General features: G+C 41.2%; 1 protein-coding gene across 2 annotated transcripts in view; it reads right to left on the bottom strand.

Annotated features, from left to right (window-relative positions):
* The window catches only part of adamts18 (ADAM metallopeptidase with thrombospondin type 1 motif 18), a 60,151-nt gene that overhangs the window by 18,087 nt on the left and 24,485 nt on the right, over window positions 1-17,579 (bottom strand). For both annotated transcript variants that reach the window (XM_023331695.1, XM_023331696.1), the window contains 9 exons: window positions 16,014-16,119; window positions 14,988-15,125; window positions 14,526-14,679; window positions 11,543-11,638; window positions 10,119-10,267; window positions 4,813-4,985; window positions 3,995-4,125; window positions 2,916-3,039; window positions 2,515-2,759 (listed from right to left, as the gene is read on the bottom strand). In XM_023331695.1, coding sequence (XP_023187463.1) covers window positions 2,515-2,759; window positions 2,916-3,039; window positions 3,995-4,125; window positions 4,813-4,985; window positions 10,119-10,267; window positions 11,543-11,638; window positions 14,526-14,679; window positions 14,988-15,125; window positions 16,014-16,119 — 1,316 coding nt within the window. The remainder of the gene's footprint in view (window positions 1-2,514; window positions 2,760-2,915; window positions 3,040-3,994; window positions 4,126-4,812; window positions 4,986-10,118; window positions 10,268-11,542; window positions 11,639-14,525; window positions 14,680-14,987; window positions 15,126-16,013; window positions 16,120-17,579) is intronic.

Here is a 17,579-nt window from a genome sequence, read left to right on the forward strand (position 1 = left end):
GGTATATACAGTATATACAGTATGTGATCGAAATGATGAGCAACCTAAATAAGGTCTAAGTAGTAATAATAACACAAAAGAAGAAGTTTCCATCCAACTCAAATATATGCATTTTTGTTGGTCTATCAATTAAGATTAAAGTAAAAATCCATTTTGCTTATTGTTGTAACATAAGTATGAGTACTTTTGTAAGACACCGTAAGCCTGGGGTGTGAAAAATCTACACTCTGATGTAACATCACTTTCTAAATTATGAAGGATATTTTGACAATATGTAACGTAAAGTTTTTTCCCCATCTTAGCTGACGCTTTCAGAAGTTATGTCGCCGTGTTCCTGCATCCTCATGGTTAGCTGGTCAGTTACAGTGTCGTCATCCAGGAAGCGCGTGCGGTCTGCCAGCTGTTCTCCGCCTCGTACTTAACACCACTGAAGTCTCCGGTGTCCATTGGAAGAATTTCAGTAACAGCTCAACTGTTCACACAGCCGTTTCACTTCAATCCCTGCCTAAGAGGTAGATGTTAGCATGTAGCCGTAGCATCTGATTAGCCTGTTAGCTTTCACCAGTCTGTAGGTCTGGTAAGCTCACAGTGACAGAATATAATGTTTATTGCTTATTCCATAAATGGTGACTGTAATATATTTTTATGATTTAAAGCACTTTGAACCGCCTTGTTTCTGAAATGTGTTATACAGATAAACTTAACTTGACTTACAGGTGAGTGAACTGTTACCAATATTGACTCAACTGAACTTTGCTTAAAAAAGAAATCTGAACTAAACCTTTAAATATTTTACTTAAATTAATACTGTCGCGATATGCAATTAATCCATCAATCATATGACAAATTAAAATGAGTTCAATAACTTACATTATTATTATTTTATGGAGACTTCACAGTCCATTTTATTTGGGTTCTGGTTGTAAATGGTTTTTATTTCTGTTTTATTGATTGTTTTGGTTATCATGTTTTATTGGAAATATTTCAAGTGTCTTCCAGTGTTAAGTGTCGTTCTTTGAGACGGCAAACTTACATTATTTTGCCATTATCAATATGTTACATGAAAACCACAATATTATGGCAATAATTGCTGGGGCAATTTATTGTCCAGCAAAATTTGCTATAATGACAGGCCTAGTGGCAATAATAAAACAATCCAGCAGCTTAGAGCCATGGTGCTCACATATAGCAGTCGTACATCTGAGAGGACAAATATTTTTAGTGGAATAATACTTCTAGTTTTCTGATTTTGGACAACTATTGCTTCCAGTTGGATACTGTAGTATAGCCATGATAATTAGCCGCATGGCTGACGTTGCCTATGAAACCTGGCACTGTTGAGGTGGAAATAAACTCCACCTTTGGGTAAAGAGTTTGAAATCTCAATAAGGGTCACCAAGGACAATGCTGCACTTTTCAAACAGCAACTCACACTAAGCCACAGACCAAAGTCTCTTCATCAAAATAGCAACATTAGCACTCGGATGTTTCAAGACAGACAAACAAGTGACCGCCAAGGCATGTTAGAAATAAATATAACTCACGGCGGCCAGTCATTCCAGCTCTAACCACACCGTGTCGGTAGCCCAAGGGACAAAGTGGAGACCAGTTTTTACATGAATATCACTTCGCAGTCTGCTCTTCAGCTGGTTTCCACTTCTGTTTTTATGGCCAGGGCTCAGAGGTCAAGAGAAAATAGATGCTTCTGCTGACAAAGTTATGCAGAGGAACTTCCCTCACATCCCCGCTCCGTTCGCTCAAACCTCTGCATGACTCTGCCACTTGTGGAACGTCGGTTTTGCCGTCTAGGGAATGCGCCTGTCCAGTGTTGTAATATGCTGTTTCAGGACAGGTACAGACAAGTGCTCCTCACCAAGCTCTGGTTCGTAACAAACCGCTGACTCCAAATGTGAATGAAGAAAAATACAAATAAAAAGCTCATAAATCAGCCGGTATGCTGTGCAGAACACCTCACTCCAGGTAATCATCTGATTTTACACTGTTCATCCCTGCTTGGACAAAGAAGTTGACTTCAGGACTTAGACTTAGACTGACTTTATTGTCATTTTGCATGCACAGGGTCTTCAGGACTTGACTCGCTCTATTAGCCACATGCCTTCAACAAAGCACAGGAGGTCAGTGGCCAGAGGGGACAAATCTATGGTTTTGTGTGAACTTGAACATGAACTTGAAGTAGTGATTGTTTTAACACTGGAGCTGGTAGGACTATGGGGCAATCCTGCATTAAAAACATTAATCCCTGCCCTGAGAAGTTAATCTTTATAACTGAACTATTGGCAAAACCTCTACATTGAGCACAAAAAGTGGAGAAATTTGAATTTGATTATTTCTTTATTGTAAAATACTTCTTGGTAAATCAATCAATCTCATATAACTGGGTGCGGTGGTGGGGTAGTGGTTAGATCAGTCAAAGCTAAAGCCAAACTTATTCCTACCTCAAAGCCACATCATGCCCAGAGTTAAAACAGAGCTACAGTAGCAGCGGCGACTTACTTCAAACACCAGAGTCTCGTTAGTGGGACCGACGGCGTACAGGCTCTCCGGTTTGTTGAAAGAGCGCTGGTAGTCGAACACAGTCCCACCAAAGTAAAACCTCCCTGGCCAGTCCACGGTCCAATCCCCAGTCAGGTAGTACTTTTTCTTGAGGGAACGTACAGCCAGGTAGCTGGTGGACACCTCCATCTCCTGAATGTGAATGCCCCTAGCTCCAGCCGGCACTGTCACCATAGAGTAATACTCTGGGAACAAAGACAAGAAAAACGCTTAAGGTTCAATAGCAAAAATAAAATCAGAGAGTGACTTTTAGTCCATGCAAGTCTTTCTCTCTTATTCAGTAATACTTGGTGTATGACTACCAGCACCAACAGAAAAACTACAAGTTTAGTGGTGCTTACCGTTTGCCCGGTGCTGCAGGGTGTACTGGCCCTTAAAAAACTTGCAAGTGGAGTTGTCGCCTTTACAGACCCCACAGGCATCCAGGGAGGCCTTGGAGCCCAGGAGACGGTCACAACCCACAGCCTGAAAAGGGCATTTCGCTCCATTATACAGGCTTCTGGGTCAAACATTCACTAAAGCAGCTCTCAAAAATGTACAAACAGCTAATAAAACCAAAGGTTTTGTGAAGGAGAGAAAATTAAATCACAAAAATGTGTGATAGATATTATGTACAATTGACTAAAAAACAAACAGGAAACTGGTTGCTTTCCCCTTTTAACTCATTTCCAGCCTTCAGTCTCCCTGGGTAGGAGTCTGTCAACGTACCATGTCTTGACTTGGCAACATTGATCACTCTGCTTTGCAAACTTAAGACAAATCACTCAGATTGCAAGTTCATATCTCTCTTAAAGTGAGATCTTTGGGCTCAACTTTTAGTTCCACCTGAATAAAATGTTAATGTGAAATTGGGTCACAATTTCATATGAAGTTCTACTTTAATGGTGTTCAAATTCTGTGCCCTGAGGGTTAAAATGGTCAAGGTTAGAGTATTGAACAGGACATGTCACAGAGACGTGTGCAAGACATTTTGAAATTTATACCTCCCATACTGTATTTTTAGAACTACTATATATAAACATGGATAATATCAAACATGTAGACAAAGACACTTTTTTTTCATCTAACCTGAAATGACTCCACAGTCATAAGTGATTGTTCTTATGGGAATTGTGAGAACCATCACTGATTCCCTGAAGCCCCTCCTTCTGCCATGCCCTCAACCAATCAACATGTGAGCAATTATCACTATTCTTATCCAGCAGAAACCAAGGGAGATGTGCATACAAGTAGTAGCAAACTTGTTCAGGGCACAACATGACAGATAAGATATGTTATATTTTCTAGTCCTTGAGAATCTTACCCCTTTCTAATGCTGCCCTGGGCAACCACCTATGTAGCCCATATCAAAAACTGTGAATAGGGTCAGTTCACTCTGTATCTGTCCCTATGCAGAAAAAAAAACATGAAACCAAGTTACCTCACACACTCCGTCAATGCAGACACCTTCTCTATGGTCAGAGCAGGAAGTGCCATCTTTCACCTTGCTGGACATGGCAAAGAAAAAGTCAAAGTCTTCTGCAATGCAGTACAGTTTACAGATGTCCTCTTCTGTAGGGAAGAGAAAGAATGTGTGAATGCACCAAAGTTTTTCTAAGACCTGGTGAGTTTTGCAGTTTCAGAATCTGAACAGTGTTTGCAGGGGGCTAAAATGGAAATGACAGAAACACTTTGTGGAACTCTGGTGGGCTCATTGGTTTATTTTTTTAAAAATTCAGATCAGTTATCAGAGACAGGCCGCTACAGCCGCCTCTGATTAAAACAAATGATGGTGAAGGTGACTTGGCCCAGCGTCCTATTAAGCATTTCAGAATCTGTTCCTCTCCACATGGTCCCCTCCATTCATCAACAGTTTAAAACCGGCCTGGGATGACAGCCAACACGCTGTTCTTCCTCACCGCACACTCTCTCTTTCTCTCTCTCGCCTTTCTCTGAGTAACAAAGCTGGCCTGCAGGCTTCCTTTTTTAAATCCTTCCCCTTGTTTGAGTGTACAGGTGGCTACATGTTTCCCATGCACTTTACCCACAGCCATAGTTTCCTGCAGCTTTGAGGCTCTGAGCATTGCGACAGTAAATAGGGTTTGGCATTACAAGGAGTAAACACTTTAGAAAAGAGATTTGGACCAACAGAGGAACACAGAACATACAAGAGTTGGCCCTGGGCTTTGTAGAACTCTCTGTACATTCAAGGTAATAGAACAATACAAGTACATGTCGTTCCTCAACGGACCACCCTACCGTCCACTTTGGTGTAAGGTTTCCACTTGTAGTACCAGCCCCTGAAGGGTTTGCTGTTGTACTCGGCGCACTGCTGGGCCCGGAAGTCCAAGGCATTGGAAGGGCAGGGTCTGGTGTTACACAGCTGGTTGAGACGAGTCGAGCCTGGGCAGAATTTACCATTGTTCTGGGGCCTGGGTTGGGGATACAGCAAGTTTCATTAACAATGCATTTCTGGTAGTCTGACAATGGCCACTAATGAAGAGCTAACTCAACTTGAATCAAAATGATTGGGTTACAGAAAAGAGAGGAGGCTACTGACAACTCAGGAATCTAGGCTAAAAAAAAAAAAAAAAAGGTTTCGGTATTGCTTTCAGAGTCGACGAAAATATGTTTTATAACAATGAATAAAAATGTGATTTTCAAGAATTTTAAGAAAATCAATGCTTGGGAGTATTTGCTTGAGTATTTTCACTTAAGAATGTCCACAAGAAAGACGTGTGGACATACAGTATACATCTACACAGTCGTATAGTACGTTAGGAAATGGTTAACATTTTTTACTTTAAACCTCTGGAGTTTCAACTCAAGCATGACTCAAGCATGTGAATGCAGTAATTCAGAAGAAGTGGTTTATTTAATTTATCAGTGTTTGATCAGAAATGACTAATTTTTATCTGAAGTACCGTAGCAACACATATCAGCTCTTTTCATCTGAGAAATCACCACTTGTTAGACAAATGGCAGCAGTCTTTTGTCTGACAACACCAGGATGCCATGTCTGACTTCCCAGGCTCTCGTCAGTCCTGCTAGGCATTCTCAAACAACCACCAACAGAGAAAATTGAGTTGGGTTGTTTACTAAAGTGGATTGCACATGCACATAAATACCCACACAGCCTGGGGAACCGCACTGTGTCCAATAAAAAAGAACTGCTTGCAAAAAAAATACTTAGAGAAGCCCTTTTAATTTTCTGAAATATCTGTGTCTACAGCAGCGGGAAGCACACATTCAGGATGACAGCATATGTTTTAGTTGTTTTTTTCCCCTCCAACTCAGCTGCTTATTGCATCCGTTTAGATCTGGACTCGATCACAGAAGGGCTTTGCTGCCAACGGTGATGGAGATCCTGAAAGGTTTGGAAGCATGGGCGATACCTGCTCTGCGCCGATCTTCCTCCCTTTAGTGAGACGGGGGATTTGGCCCTGGTTTTCATAGTCCTGATCCTATTAAGACTCAGCCACACACAAACACAAACCATATGGTAAGGTGCTTATAGCGGGCTAGTGGGGGGACTCCCCCGTATATGCCATCAGTCAAGTCCTCCTAATTAGAGCGCTCGATTGATCCGAAAGGAGAGTTAGATCCTCCTTCCTGATTCTAAACTCTTGTTTTGCCAAACTTCTTGGATTATCCTCTTTGCCTTCAACAAGTTTTCAAGTGTGCAAACCTCATGACCCCAAAAGGGTGCTTAGATGTCCCAATAGCCTGGTAAATCTGCCCGGCGACAGAAGCGGAAACCCCTGTAGGTCAGGGGTCATCGTGTCTGCTCTTGCACTCTCTGTGACTCACCTGCTCCCTCCCGGTCCCTCTCAGGATTTTCCACCACGCCTCTTACACATGCTAATACATCCACATTCCATGGCCCCAGAGCAGCAAAGAGCTTTAGAAGACGACTGGGAAGATCCACTAAAGAAGGGTCCAAGTAAGGGTCGTCATGTGCCCCTGATAAAAGGAGGTGTTGACAAAATGTGATCCCAACAAAACCGGGTCAAATTCATGAACCTGCTAATCTCCCAGGCTTGTTTATGAGAGATAAATTGACAGTGTTTGACCTGGAAGGTAGCCTTTGGGCAGAGAAATACAGCAATTCAGGAAGTGATGTATTTTACAGTGTCAGTGACAGTTTATCAAGCACAAAAATCCATTCTGTAATTTATTTTATATGGATTTTCTGTAATAGACAATACAAAAATGTGGGTATTTGTGAAGATGAACGCATTGTAAACGGTTTTCCAACTTTCAGTGCAAACTTATCTTCGTCATAGGTCTGTGTCGGTCCAAATGTTTAAATCTCGGTCTCATCTGACTAGAGAACCTTCTTTCAGATGTTTGCTGTGCACCTGCCACTGTCTACAAGTGAAGGACCTTTAAAACATCTGCTAAAGTGCACCTTAAGAGCAAATGACAGAATGCCAAAAGAAGTGTCTAAAATTTGTAAAATGCCGTCCCATAACATATAGTGGGGTTCTGCTATGTTGGTATGACATCGCATGCCGGTATAATCAGAACGACACAAGTGGAAACCTCTCTATGAAAAAGATGAGAACCAGACTGACCAGAGAGAGCATGGACAAAAATCAGAACTTATACAACAATCTTCTTTGGACAAAATATTTTCTAGACAACAGAACAGAGGACAACTTTGACATTAATCAACTCCATAGTTTCAGGACCACATATCAAGAGTGAAACATTGAGCTGCTAGATGATAGCAATGCAGAATTTGCCATGGATTCTACATGGGAGCTGGAGCCAAAACATACCAGTAAATCGACCAACGATTGGCTGAAAACAAAGAAATGGATCGTGGAATGGAGTCAGAGCCCAGATCTGTACTGAAGAAACGCCTAAAACATCTCACAGCTGTCAAAGTGAGAAATGGGACAAAACCTTCGCCAAAGCGGAGTCAAGACTGGTAGGTGGTTAAAGGAAGCATTTTACCAACATGGTCCCGTTTTTGCTGACATCTTTTGTTTAGTGAAGAATTCAATGTTCATTTTTGTTTTGTGCAGGCTAATTATCTGCTTTCCCACAGATAAAAAAAAATCCTAGTAGGGAACCTAGTATTAAATGGGGTGTCCTATTGTTTTCCATGACTGTTTTATCATGGTTTTAAAGCACCAGAGCTTTTACAATGATATCATGACTTGGCCTCATTGGATTTTACGTTTACCCTTCACCATCGTCCGTCCACCCGCTTGTCCTGCTGATCCCAGAACTCACAGTTTAGCAGCTGCAGTCGGCAGGCTCTCCTGCGGAGTTCCGTTTAACGCCACAGGAATGATAAATGGACTTGACAGCTAACCCGGTTTAGAAGGCTTTGTGGCCCTTTTTCGGTCTGCCAGTCACGGTGTATAATGTGTATCATATGAGAAGCAGCCAGCCTCGGAGAGCGTCTTTGATCCTTCACGGGGATTAGGAGACGAGTCGGCTGAGATGGACAGAGTAGCCCCACCAGGCTGTCGGCCCCAGCGGTAAACCGAACCAAGGAGAAAGATGTAGCAGAAAGCCTGTACATTACGAGGCACTGTGCTTAAATGGACAAAATTGGATTATCTGAAAATACATTATATTATTGAGGAATTTATGGGAACCTGAGTTGAAAAAGCTCACATCATCTTGGTAAATTGAAAATATTAAAAAGTGACAAAAGCCACTCACTTGATAAGATAAAAATAAGTAGAAGAATACAGTGGTAGGTGACAGTTAACTAAAAAGTTAGTTGCTAAAAAGTTAACCCTAAAGCACTAATCATAAATATTAGTTTGTTTAACACTAAATCACTGCACCAGGAATGTATTAACCAGAAGCTAATTCTAAAGTGCTAACTTAAATTTAAATTTAACTTAAATTTAAATTTAACTTAAATTTAAATTTAACTTAAATTTAAATTTAACTTAAATTCCGCCGGTCTTTGAAAGATTAAAACTCTCAAACAATTTAATTTTAGCTTTATAGTTTACAAGTTTTATAGTGGCATTAGATATTGGATTTATGTTTATAACTTGTACAGTATGCGTTTTTTTGTGTGTGTCTGTATGTCTCTTGTTCTTAATGAAGCTACAGGGAAAAAAGAGAATAACATGAAAAAAGGCGTCTGGCTACATGACGAATGCTTAACAGTTGATAACCAAAACGTCAAACTTTATTACACCGAGAGTTTACAAAACAGTCAGGAAACTGCGCTTTAGAATCTCTCTGGAAAAGTTTGCTTAGTTGATACAGAGTGCGCTAAAAGTTTTTGAAGTTATCAAAAATGCTAAAGCGCTAAAGGAAAAAATAGCTCTGCTACTAGCTCATTAGCACTGATAAGACAGGATCATCTTCATGTAGTCTGCAATAAGAAAGACATCTCACCTTAATCTTCATTCAGTCTGACTGAGTTTGAGATGTTTTGCAGACGAAAATGGGCAAACGAGAATGGGCAACATTTTCTTATAAGCCAAGAAACCTGGAGCTGTAATTGCAGCAAAAAGGTGGTTCTACAAAGTATTGACAAATGCACAGCATGTGTTTCAGATTGTAAGTTGTAAAAAGATCGGAACCGTGTATCCTTTCTTACGTCTGCTAAGCAAAGCTATGCTAATTTATCTTGCTCTTTCCCCATAAAATTCCAACAAAATACATCAGGCGTTTATTGCATAAAGTATTTTAACTAATGTGAGTCTGGTACACTTACTTGTTATAAAATCCCCACCAATAGAACTCATTAAGAACGCAATCTATCTAGTACTTGTTCGTGACTGTCGCTCTGTTTGACCCCGAGACAAAGATCTGAAACATCGCATAAATCTGGATGCATACTCTGTACCAGCAAGGTGCTGCACATCTGTTGTGCAACACAACATTAAAACTAACAATGCCCTTTGTTCTTGTAACGACGCCCACAGAGCTCTTGGCTAGTAGGGAGATATGCTTTCTCAGATCCGACCTGGACTTGTACTTGCGAGTGAACAAGTTCAGCGGACGTTTGCTGACTTCAGAAAAAGAGAAGAGTTCTATCAGGAGACTTTCTGAGAGACAGATCTTTAGTCTGGACTGTCAAGTAGTACAGATGAAAGCCGTTATCTGTGTGTGTGTGTGTGTATGCCTGCCATATATTTGATACATTGCAGGGACCATTTTCCCAACACATATTACATTGAAGGGTATGGCTATGTAATGGTAATGGTTAGGTTTAAGGTAAAAGTAAGAGTTGGGTTGTAGAAATGAGTGGATGTCAACGGAAAGTTCCTGCAAAGACAGAGAAACAGAAGCATATGTGTGTATTTGTAGGGGTGGGTGTGTGTGTGTGCCAAATGTGTGCACATATCCATGCTGACAGCTACCTGGCTGAAAGTTCTTTCAGGTGTTCGTAAAAGGAAAGCTTTAGTGACAAAAGGGGCTTCAGCAACAACTTTCTGGTACAACTGCAAGTCAGATTTTTCCTGTCAGCTGTGTGACAGGATGAATTATTTCCTCATCTGTTTGGCAACCTAATCGGCTTCGGAGCAGTGAAAGTGGATGAGATTAACTGCTTCACAATCAAACGGGACCATACGAACCTGGGGTTGGTGCAGGATCGCTCCCTGAACATGACGCCTCCCCCGCAGGTTCTGGAGCAGTCCGACCACTGGGACCAGGCTGACCACTGGCCATGGACGGACCTGGGGCCATGCTCGCCGTATTTCACACACTGACCCCTCCGACACCACTGGAAGAAAAAGACCGGAGGAACAGAATGGAGAAGAGGTCAGAAATAGCTCAAACTTATCGGCGCTCGGGTGTCTCGTCTGGGTTTCGGGAGTTGGACAAACGCCCGGCACTACACCTGGACGCCCAGGCCCCTCTTTTTTCCTTTTTATTTTTTCAGCAACAGCCAAAACATGCACAACACACATCCATTGTGCATGACTCCCCAGCTGATCGAAGCCAAGAGCCGCTCTCACACATCACCACCTTTCTAACTGTCAAAATATCAACTTTCTACACTTGAAATAAGGTCCGGCTTAGTGTTTACAATACCCTGAACGCTTTTACATGTGCTTTTTCACATGTTGTCACGTTATAACCGCAGTCTTTAGCGTACGGTCTGGTGCTCGAGCGGCGCATGCTTGTAAAGTAGACGGGAAGTGATACGGTAAGGTAGGGATGCAGTGAGGATATAAAATGGCAGCGCATGTGCAAACTCTGACGGATATGAAGAGAGTTTGCCTGGAAGAACCTCACAACACCAAAATTAAAAAGCAATCAGCTCAAAAACACAACAGAACTGTTGGGGAAGATGTGGAAAGTGATATCTTGAGTAATGTTTTGAAGTTCCAGTAAGACCAGAAGTATTTTCAGAGGGAATTATTCAAGATAGTGATGAACACTTAGTAAAAACATTGCTGATGGCAGCAAAGAAAGTAATACTGAAGATCAGAAGGAAAGTGGAAACCCCAACGAGGAGCGTATGGACTTCATAGAGTGGTCGAAATATCTAGGATGGAGAAACTGACAGACGGGTTGAAACTTTAAGAATCAACAATTTATCTTCTGTATTAAAATTAAGTCAATCAAGAAAGAATTTACAAAAACGAAAGTTACAGAAAAAGAAGTAACAATGCACCGATCCACTTTTTTTTCACTTCCGATACTGATATCTGAGGTTTAGTATCGGCCGATACCGATCTGATACAGAAGAACAGAGCTGAACTGACTCAAGATGTTTCTTTCATTAGAGTGTGAACATCTGACAAAAAGAACAAAACATTCTTTTCTTTTTAACGTTATGGTCTTAAGTTTGATGAACAGGCCGAGTTTAGATGCCATTTTTAACAACTTGTTTCTTCTCTTTTTGCCCTACTTGCAACTGGTAATGATCTAACAGGTTAGATGTCACTTATTTGCAACCTGTCAGAATTTCTAAAGTTCTGACAAAAATGTTAGAAGCTTCTTGTCAGAAATGTCTAAAAGTGACCCTTCACAAGTGGATGTTTTTGCTCACCATGTCCGGACCACAGGTGGTTCCCTCTGCAGCCGGCATGAACTTGGTCTCACACCGATGTCCCACTCTGTGACACCAAAGAGACTTGCAGATGTCCTGTTGAACAAAAACAATTAGACATTTATCCCAAAATAAGACTTGTAGCTGGCTGCAGTTTTTAATCTTAGATCTGATATTAATATCTGTATCGGTCCCAATACTGGAAAAAAAGTTCTAAATTGGGTCTTGGTGACAGTCTGCCCAGACCATAAGGATGAATTTATTCAGTCTAATTTTATTCTTTGTGCTCTGAGTGATGTCAGGCTTTATTAATTATTCGACATTATATCTAGACTTCCTTTGCACTTTCTGAACCATTTGAAAGAAAGTTTGTTGCAGTCTATTTTTTACAACCTATTGATTTTGTAAGTTTTAGTTGCTTTATTATTTATTTTTACAGTGACTGTTCTGCCGCCTTAACTGTCTTTACATGTTTGACCAAGTTTCATAAACTATTGGTGTAATTAAGTGTGCTGTACTGGTTCATAATTATAAGATACATTTGTAAGTCAGGACATTTACGTCTCTGTTTAAAAAACTTAACTCAGTGCAGTTTTTCTGTATTGGATCGGTATCAGCCGATATTAAACCTCAGATATAGACACTGGTATCGGAAGTGAAAAACATGGATTGGTGCTTCCCTGTTTAATGTCACCTACTTTTATTGTTCCCCAACCAGGCCACAAGCACATCGAACCCAGTCAACGGGCCCCCACCACCTACACATGGCATCTCCACAAAGACTCGGTGTCAAACCAAATCAATGTACGTTTTTAATGAAGAGCGACTATAATTGCATGTGTCATCTGACCTGACAAAACAAAGGCAGGCTGAGCGCAGGGGAAGATCCGGGGTTGAAAGACAGGCGATAGTCGCTGGCGGCTCGCCCGGCTGCAACAGAGGAACAATCAAGGAAGGAGCGACGAGACCAAAATAGTCCTGCTTGTTTGATTCTTTGTCCTCACGCAGTTCGGCTCGGCTGACATCGAGCAGCTGGGTGACGGCAAAGCCAACATGGGACAGGAGAAGGGGGCGCCTCAAATCCAGCGTTAATAAGGTTCTGCCACCCACCGTCTCATACGCGTCTAGGAAAGGCCGACGGTGGGAGACGCGGCGACGATCGGGGGGACGACATGGACGTGCGCTAATCTCCCGATGGACAGTTTAGTGGAGTCAACTTCCCAGCAACGCAGCAAGAGGAATGCTTGTTTTCCAATTTGCATGTGAATGAACGACGTTCAATGCACTTTGATTGTAAAGGCTTATGTCAAAGCGACAATCGTGGGCGAAGGGGCGGGGTTGCGTGAGCGGGCAATGTCTGTAACATGGGCTCAAAGGTGGGAGGTTTCCAGATCATGATAAATAATAGGGTTCCAGTTTGGAGCTGCAGAGCAGACAGTTTAAGCTCCTGTATGATCACAGGTTGCTGTTTCTCATTACAGCAGGGTCTAGTGGACCTCAGAGTCGGACAAAGAGACACATGAATAGGAAATCAGAATGAAAACAGCACTAATCCGCCTCTATAGGTTATTTTCCCTACAGCTCACAGAGGGCCCACTTTAATTAGCCATGGTTTAAAGCTCAGAGTTGACATCAGGGCTTCCAAAGACTTAAGGCTGTAAACATGACGGATGAAACGTCAGGAGGCCTTGAATGATTATATGGATCACAGATCTGGATATTATTGTAAAAGTTTAGAGTTAAGGTCCCTAGTAAAAGTGCTCATACTTTTCCAGGATTTTTGCAAATGTTTTTGTTGCAATAAAATTCAGTGATTTTGTGCAGCTACTTTAGAAATATTTGCATAAAATTTTGCGAATTTAGCTAATTTTGTCATTTTTCCTCTAATGTACGACAGTAAACATTACTTTTGGTTACTCGCCAAATCAATCACAGACTATAGTTTGACATCAAATAAACCTGATGCAGTAGATGGAAGAAATACCGCCACCTGCAGGTGGGAGTTAGCAGTCACTTAAACCAAATATATTTGACCATTTTTGCTGAAAATTCACAATGTACTCATAATTATGCATTAGTGCAAAAAACCAGCTGGGATCTGTTGATTTTCCAGGAATCTCCATGATTGAGGAATTGCGAAAAAGTGGAGAGATTGACGGACTTATTTTATTAGCTAGTTTTGTGATAGACCTACAGAAGGTAGTGCATATTCATGAAGTGGAAAGTAATTCCATTTATAATTAAATATACAGAGCAAATCTCCAAACCTATCAGTACATAAACCATCTGGGGCAAAGCCTCACCAGCTCCTGCATGAAAACAACTATTCAATCAGAAGGGCTGAATACAAATTCAAGCCACACTTTTCAGTAGGGATGTACGACATATTGACATTAACATACTTGTTGACATACACATCATAATTTTTTAACATGTCGGTCTGCTAAATAAAACTGGGCTGATATTAACAACCGATGTTTACTTCCATCTTGATGCTGTTTGAGGGAAAACGGTGTGTGTTGGTAATGCGGTTTTTGTTCAATCATGTGACAGAGACTTAACTGCAGAAGAGAAGTAATGTCATTACCTACCAGTTTGAGACAAACCTACTAGTTTGTCTCAAACTGGTAGGTAAAAATATATATACAATATTGGTAAATATCAGTTATTGACCATAACGGTAATGTTAGCATCGCATATTAGTATCGGCAACAATTGTTCATATCGGTGCATCCCCACTTTTCAGATTTTTAGTCAAACACGTTGGAAACGTCATGTCACTTTCCTTCAGCTTTACTATTTTTGCAGCTCTATCACATTAAATCCTAATGATATTTGTTAAATTTGTGGTTGCAGAACGACAACCACACCTTAGCTTTGCTTTCACAAAAAAGTGTGCAAGCAGTGAAAATGACTGTAACTAATTACCTTTTCCCTCCCTGGTGTTAAAAAAAGAAGAAAGAATAAAGCACTGAGATACTACCTTGACAAAATCGAGGCCGCATAGTTTGGCCTGGGATCCGAACTGCCACTTGCACTGTGTGTCTGCGTCATACAGCTGGCCGGGAAGCTGCTCAGGATACTTGTACTGACCGATCTGCTTGGGTTCGTCTCCGAGGCAAGATGCCTGGGCTGTTCTGGTGAGCAGACGGCACACGAGCAACGTCAAAAATATGAAGAAAGCAACAGCGGCGAGGTTAAAATGAAGTCGTAGAGCACAGGTGTCAAACTCCAGTCCTGGAGGGCCACTGCCCTGCAACTTTTAGATGTGCCTCTGCTGCACCACCTGAATAGAATAATTAGGTCATTAGCAAGACTATTATTTACACAAGGAGGAGGTAATTAAGACATTTCATTCCAGTGTTTTGTACTTGTGGCACATCTAAAAACTGCAGAACAGCGGCCCTTGAGGACTGGAGTTTGACACTCCTGTCGTAGAGCCTACCCAAGGAAGCGGCTCAGGTACTGCCGACTGCAGGTGGACCAGGAGAAGACCCCGTTATTCCCAGCCAAAGTGGGAGACATGATGTTGCCCTCTGTCTTACGACAAGGGTTCCCTTCCCCGTCATGGATCATCCCAAAACTACAAACAGAAAAAAATTAGTTGAGCTCTGACTAGGAGAATACAGTTAAATACATAAACGTTCTGACATTTTATTTTCTCCACACAGTAAAATTAAATATCTGTTCCCAAATACTGTTATGCCTGTAGAGGACATTTGCTTCTGCAAATATGGCCGTTTAATACTGATTCTCTCAATTCATTACCAGCACAAGTCCAGTTTTGTCTCTCTTGAAGGAGAAGTGTTACGTGTTTTCCGGCGACATAGTGCCATTTTACAGCACAATCAAGTAACCATGTCACCTTTAGTTGTTATAAAAATGCTGAATATATCAAATATGACTTAAAATATATTTCACTTTGTAATTTAACAACTTGAAATTGGGCCTCTGTCTCTTTAAGAAACGCACACTCTTTCTGAAACTCCGCCTTCAGGAAGTCATCACAACACGGCTCCTCTATTAACCCTTAAGTAAAGTTTTTGCCAGTGTTGGACTGAGAAGCAGCTCATATAATGAGCTCAGCAGATGCGCAGTACCACCAGCTGTTTGCTAATTCCTGCTGGCTAGTCTGAAGGAGCTGAGTGGGTGGGATCTGGGCTGGAAGCTTAGAAATTGCAGCTCTGAGGAGGAGCTCCGACCTTGAAGGAGGAGCTAGGTCCACTCAGGCGCTTTGGTGAATGGTTGCCATGGGAATGAAAGGATTTCTCAAACATGCATCAAACAATCGAGGCAACACTCCAGGTATGATTTTGATGACTAACATGATATAAAGCTCAAAATAGTTGATTTTACATAATACTGCCCCTTTAAAATGTATTTTTAACAGCCTCACAAAGGCAGAATGACTTGCATCTAAAACAAAAGAGTTAATTAAATTCATTGTGACATTTTTTTTTTAAAAACATACTTGTGTCCAGACTCGTGAGCGATAGTGAAAGCCAGGCCCAGCCCTGTATCCTCGTTGATGGTGCAGCTCCTGTACTTACTGCACATGCCGCTGATAGGGGCGAAACCTTCCAAGACGAAAAGGGAAAAAAAAAAGATCAAAGGTCAACTGTTGGTATCATCAGGTGATTGAACACCACATATTTCACTAAATCAAGTCTCCATTGTGAAACATGAGAATTTCTCAACTTTCTCTGCATTGTTTTTTTCGGCATGTTCTGTTGGGACAGGTTTGGCAGGCAGAAACCGTTTGTCAAATATGTACGGCGCTGCCTATAGGAAGGGGAATTTTAACACAAGCGTCCAGGTGCAGCCTCACAAGTCAGAACCAATTTATTTAGCGTTGTTCTTTAGACGGCGATCGTCGATCAGTAAAGAACAACGGTTGCTTTTTGGATCCGACATCAGCCCATCCGTTTTCTGAATCTCGCTGTATCCTGTTCCACGATGAGAACAATCTGAGCAGGAGTAGGACTGACAGCTTTAGGGGGGAAAAAATTCTAGTTGTGGGTTTAACTTTCAACAGGCCAGCCCAGATACTTGGTATTGGTCCCTTTTGTTTTCATCTTTTACTTTTTCTAGGAACACTTTCTTCCAAAGATCCAAAATATTAAACAACATGTAGAGCATTAAACCCAACTTGATGTTTGTGGATCGTCCTGTGGAATCCAAAGTAAGGGTGTCCAGATGAGGGCATCATTACAATAAATTGTTCCCTGACTAAAGTCAACTCCGATTATCTGTTGGTCTATTCAGGGTTTTTGCAGGTTTCACCAACACAAATTTAAGGCCTTTTAAGACCTTTTAGATACCATTATGAAAAAAAATTAAGTCCTGTGATTAAGGTATTTAAGGCCAACTTACATTTGTTTTTCAATTAAATCAAAACTGTTGAGGCCTTAGTTTTACAGAAATGAATTTAAGCCTTTTTAAGACATTTTAAGACCCTAAATGGGAAAAATTGTAAAACCTTCATCACGACAGAGGTGTACAAATAATGCAGGGGACTAAAACTGAGAAGTTTCTGGGATCTTTTATGGCTCTTGGCAGCAGCTTTGTGCTTCTCCCATGGAATATGGCTCTGTAGCTAGCTAGGTAGTTAGTAAGTGTTAGCAGCTTGTTACAGGTAGCCGTAACCGCCTTGAGTCACAGAGGGCAGTGAGTGAAAATATCTGGAGCAATTCAAACTTTTGCCTGATAGAAAAGAAAAAAGCTACATGAAATATAGGAGACTAAATTAGGCCTGCCATGAAAAATTTAAGACCTGTGACTGACGTTTTTAAGGCCAACGTACATTTTCTTTAATGAATTTAAGACATACGAGATACGTCTCAAATGTCAAATAATGTTTCCCAACTGATGAATGTAGCGCCTTCAGTGACAATTTGCTGCAACTTAGGTTCACAAAGAAGCCCTTCCTACCACCAACTATTTATCTAAAAAGGTTTCACCCCTACAACGATGTTCAAAGAAAAAACAATTATATTGGGATTTTTTACAACCTATGTGCTTGGCCATCAAGAAAGAC

Source organism: Xiphophorus maculatus, chromosome 4 (genome assembly GCF_002775205.1).
Source record: "Xiphophorus maculatus strain JP 163 A chromosome 4, X_maculatus-5.0-male, whole genome shotgun sequence".
In the NCBI taxonomy this organism is placed as follows: Eukaryota; Metazoa; Chordata; class Actinopteri; order Cyprinodontiformes; family Poeciliidae; genus Xiphophorus; species Xiphophorus maculatus.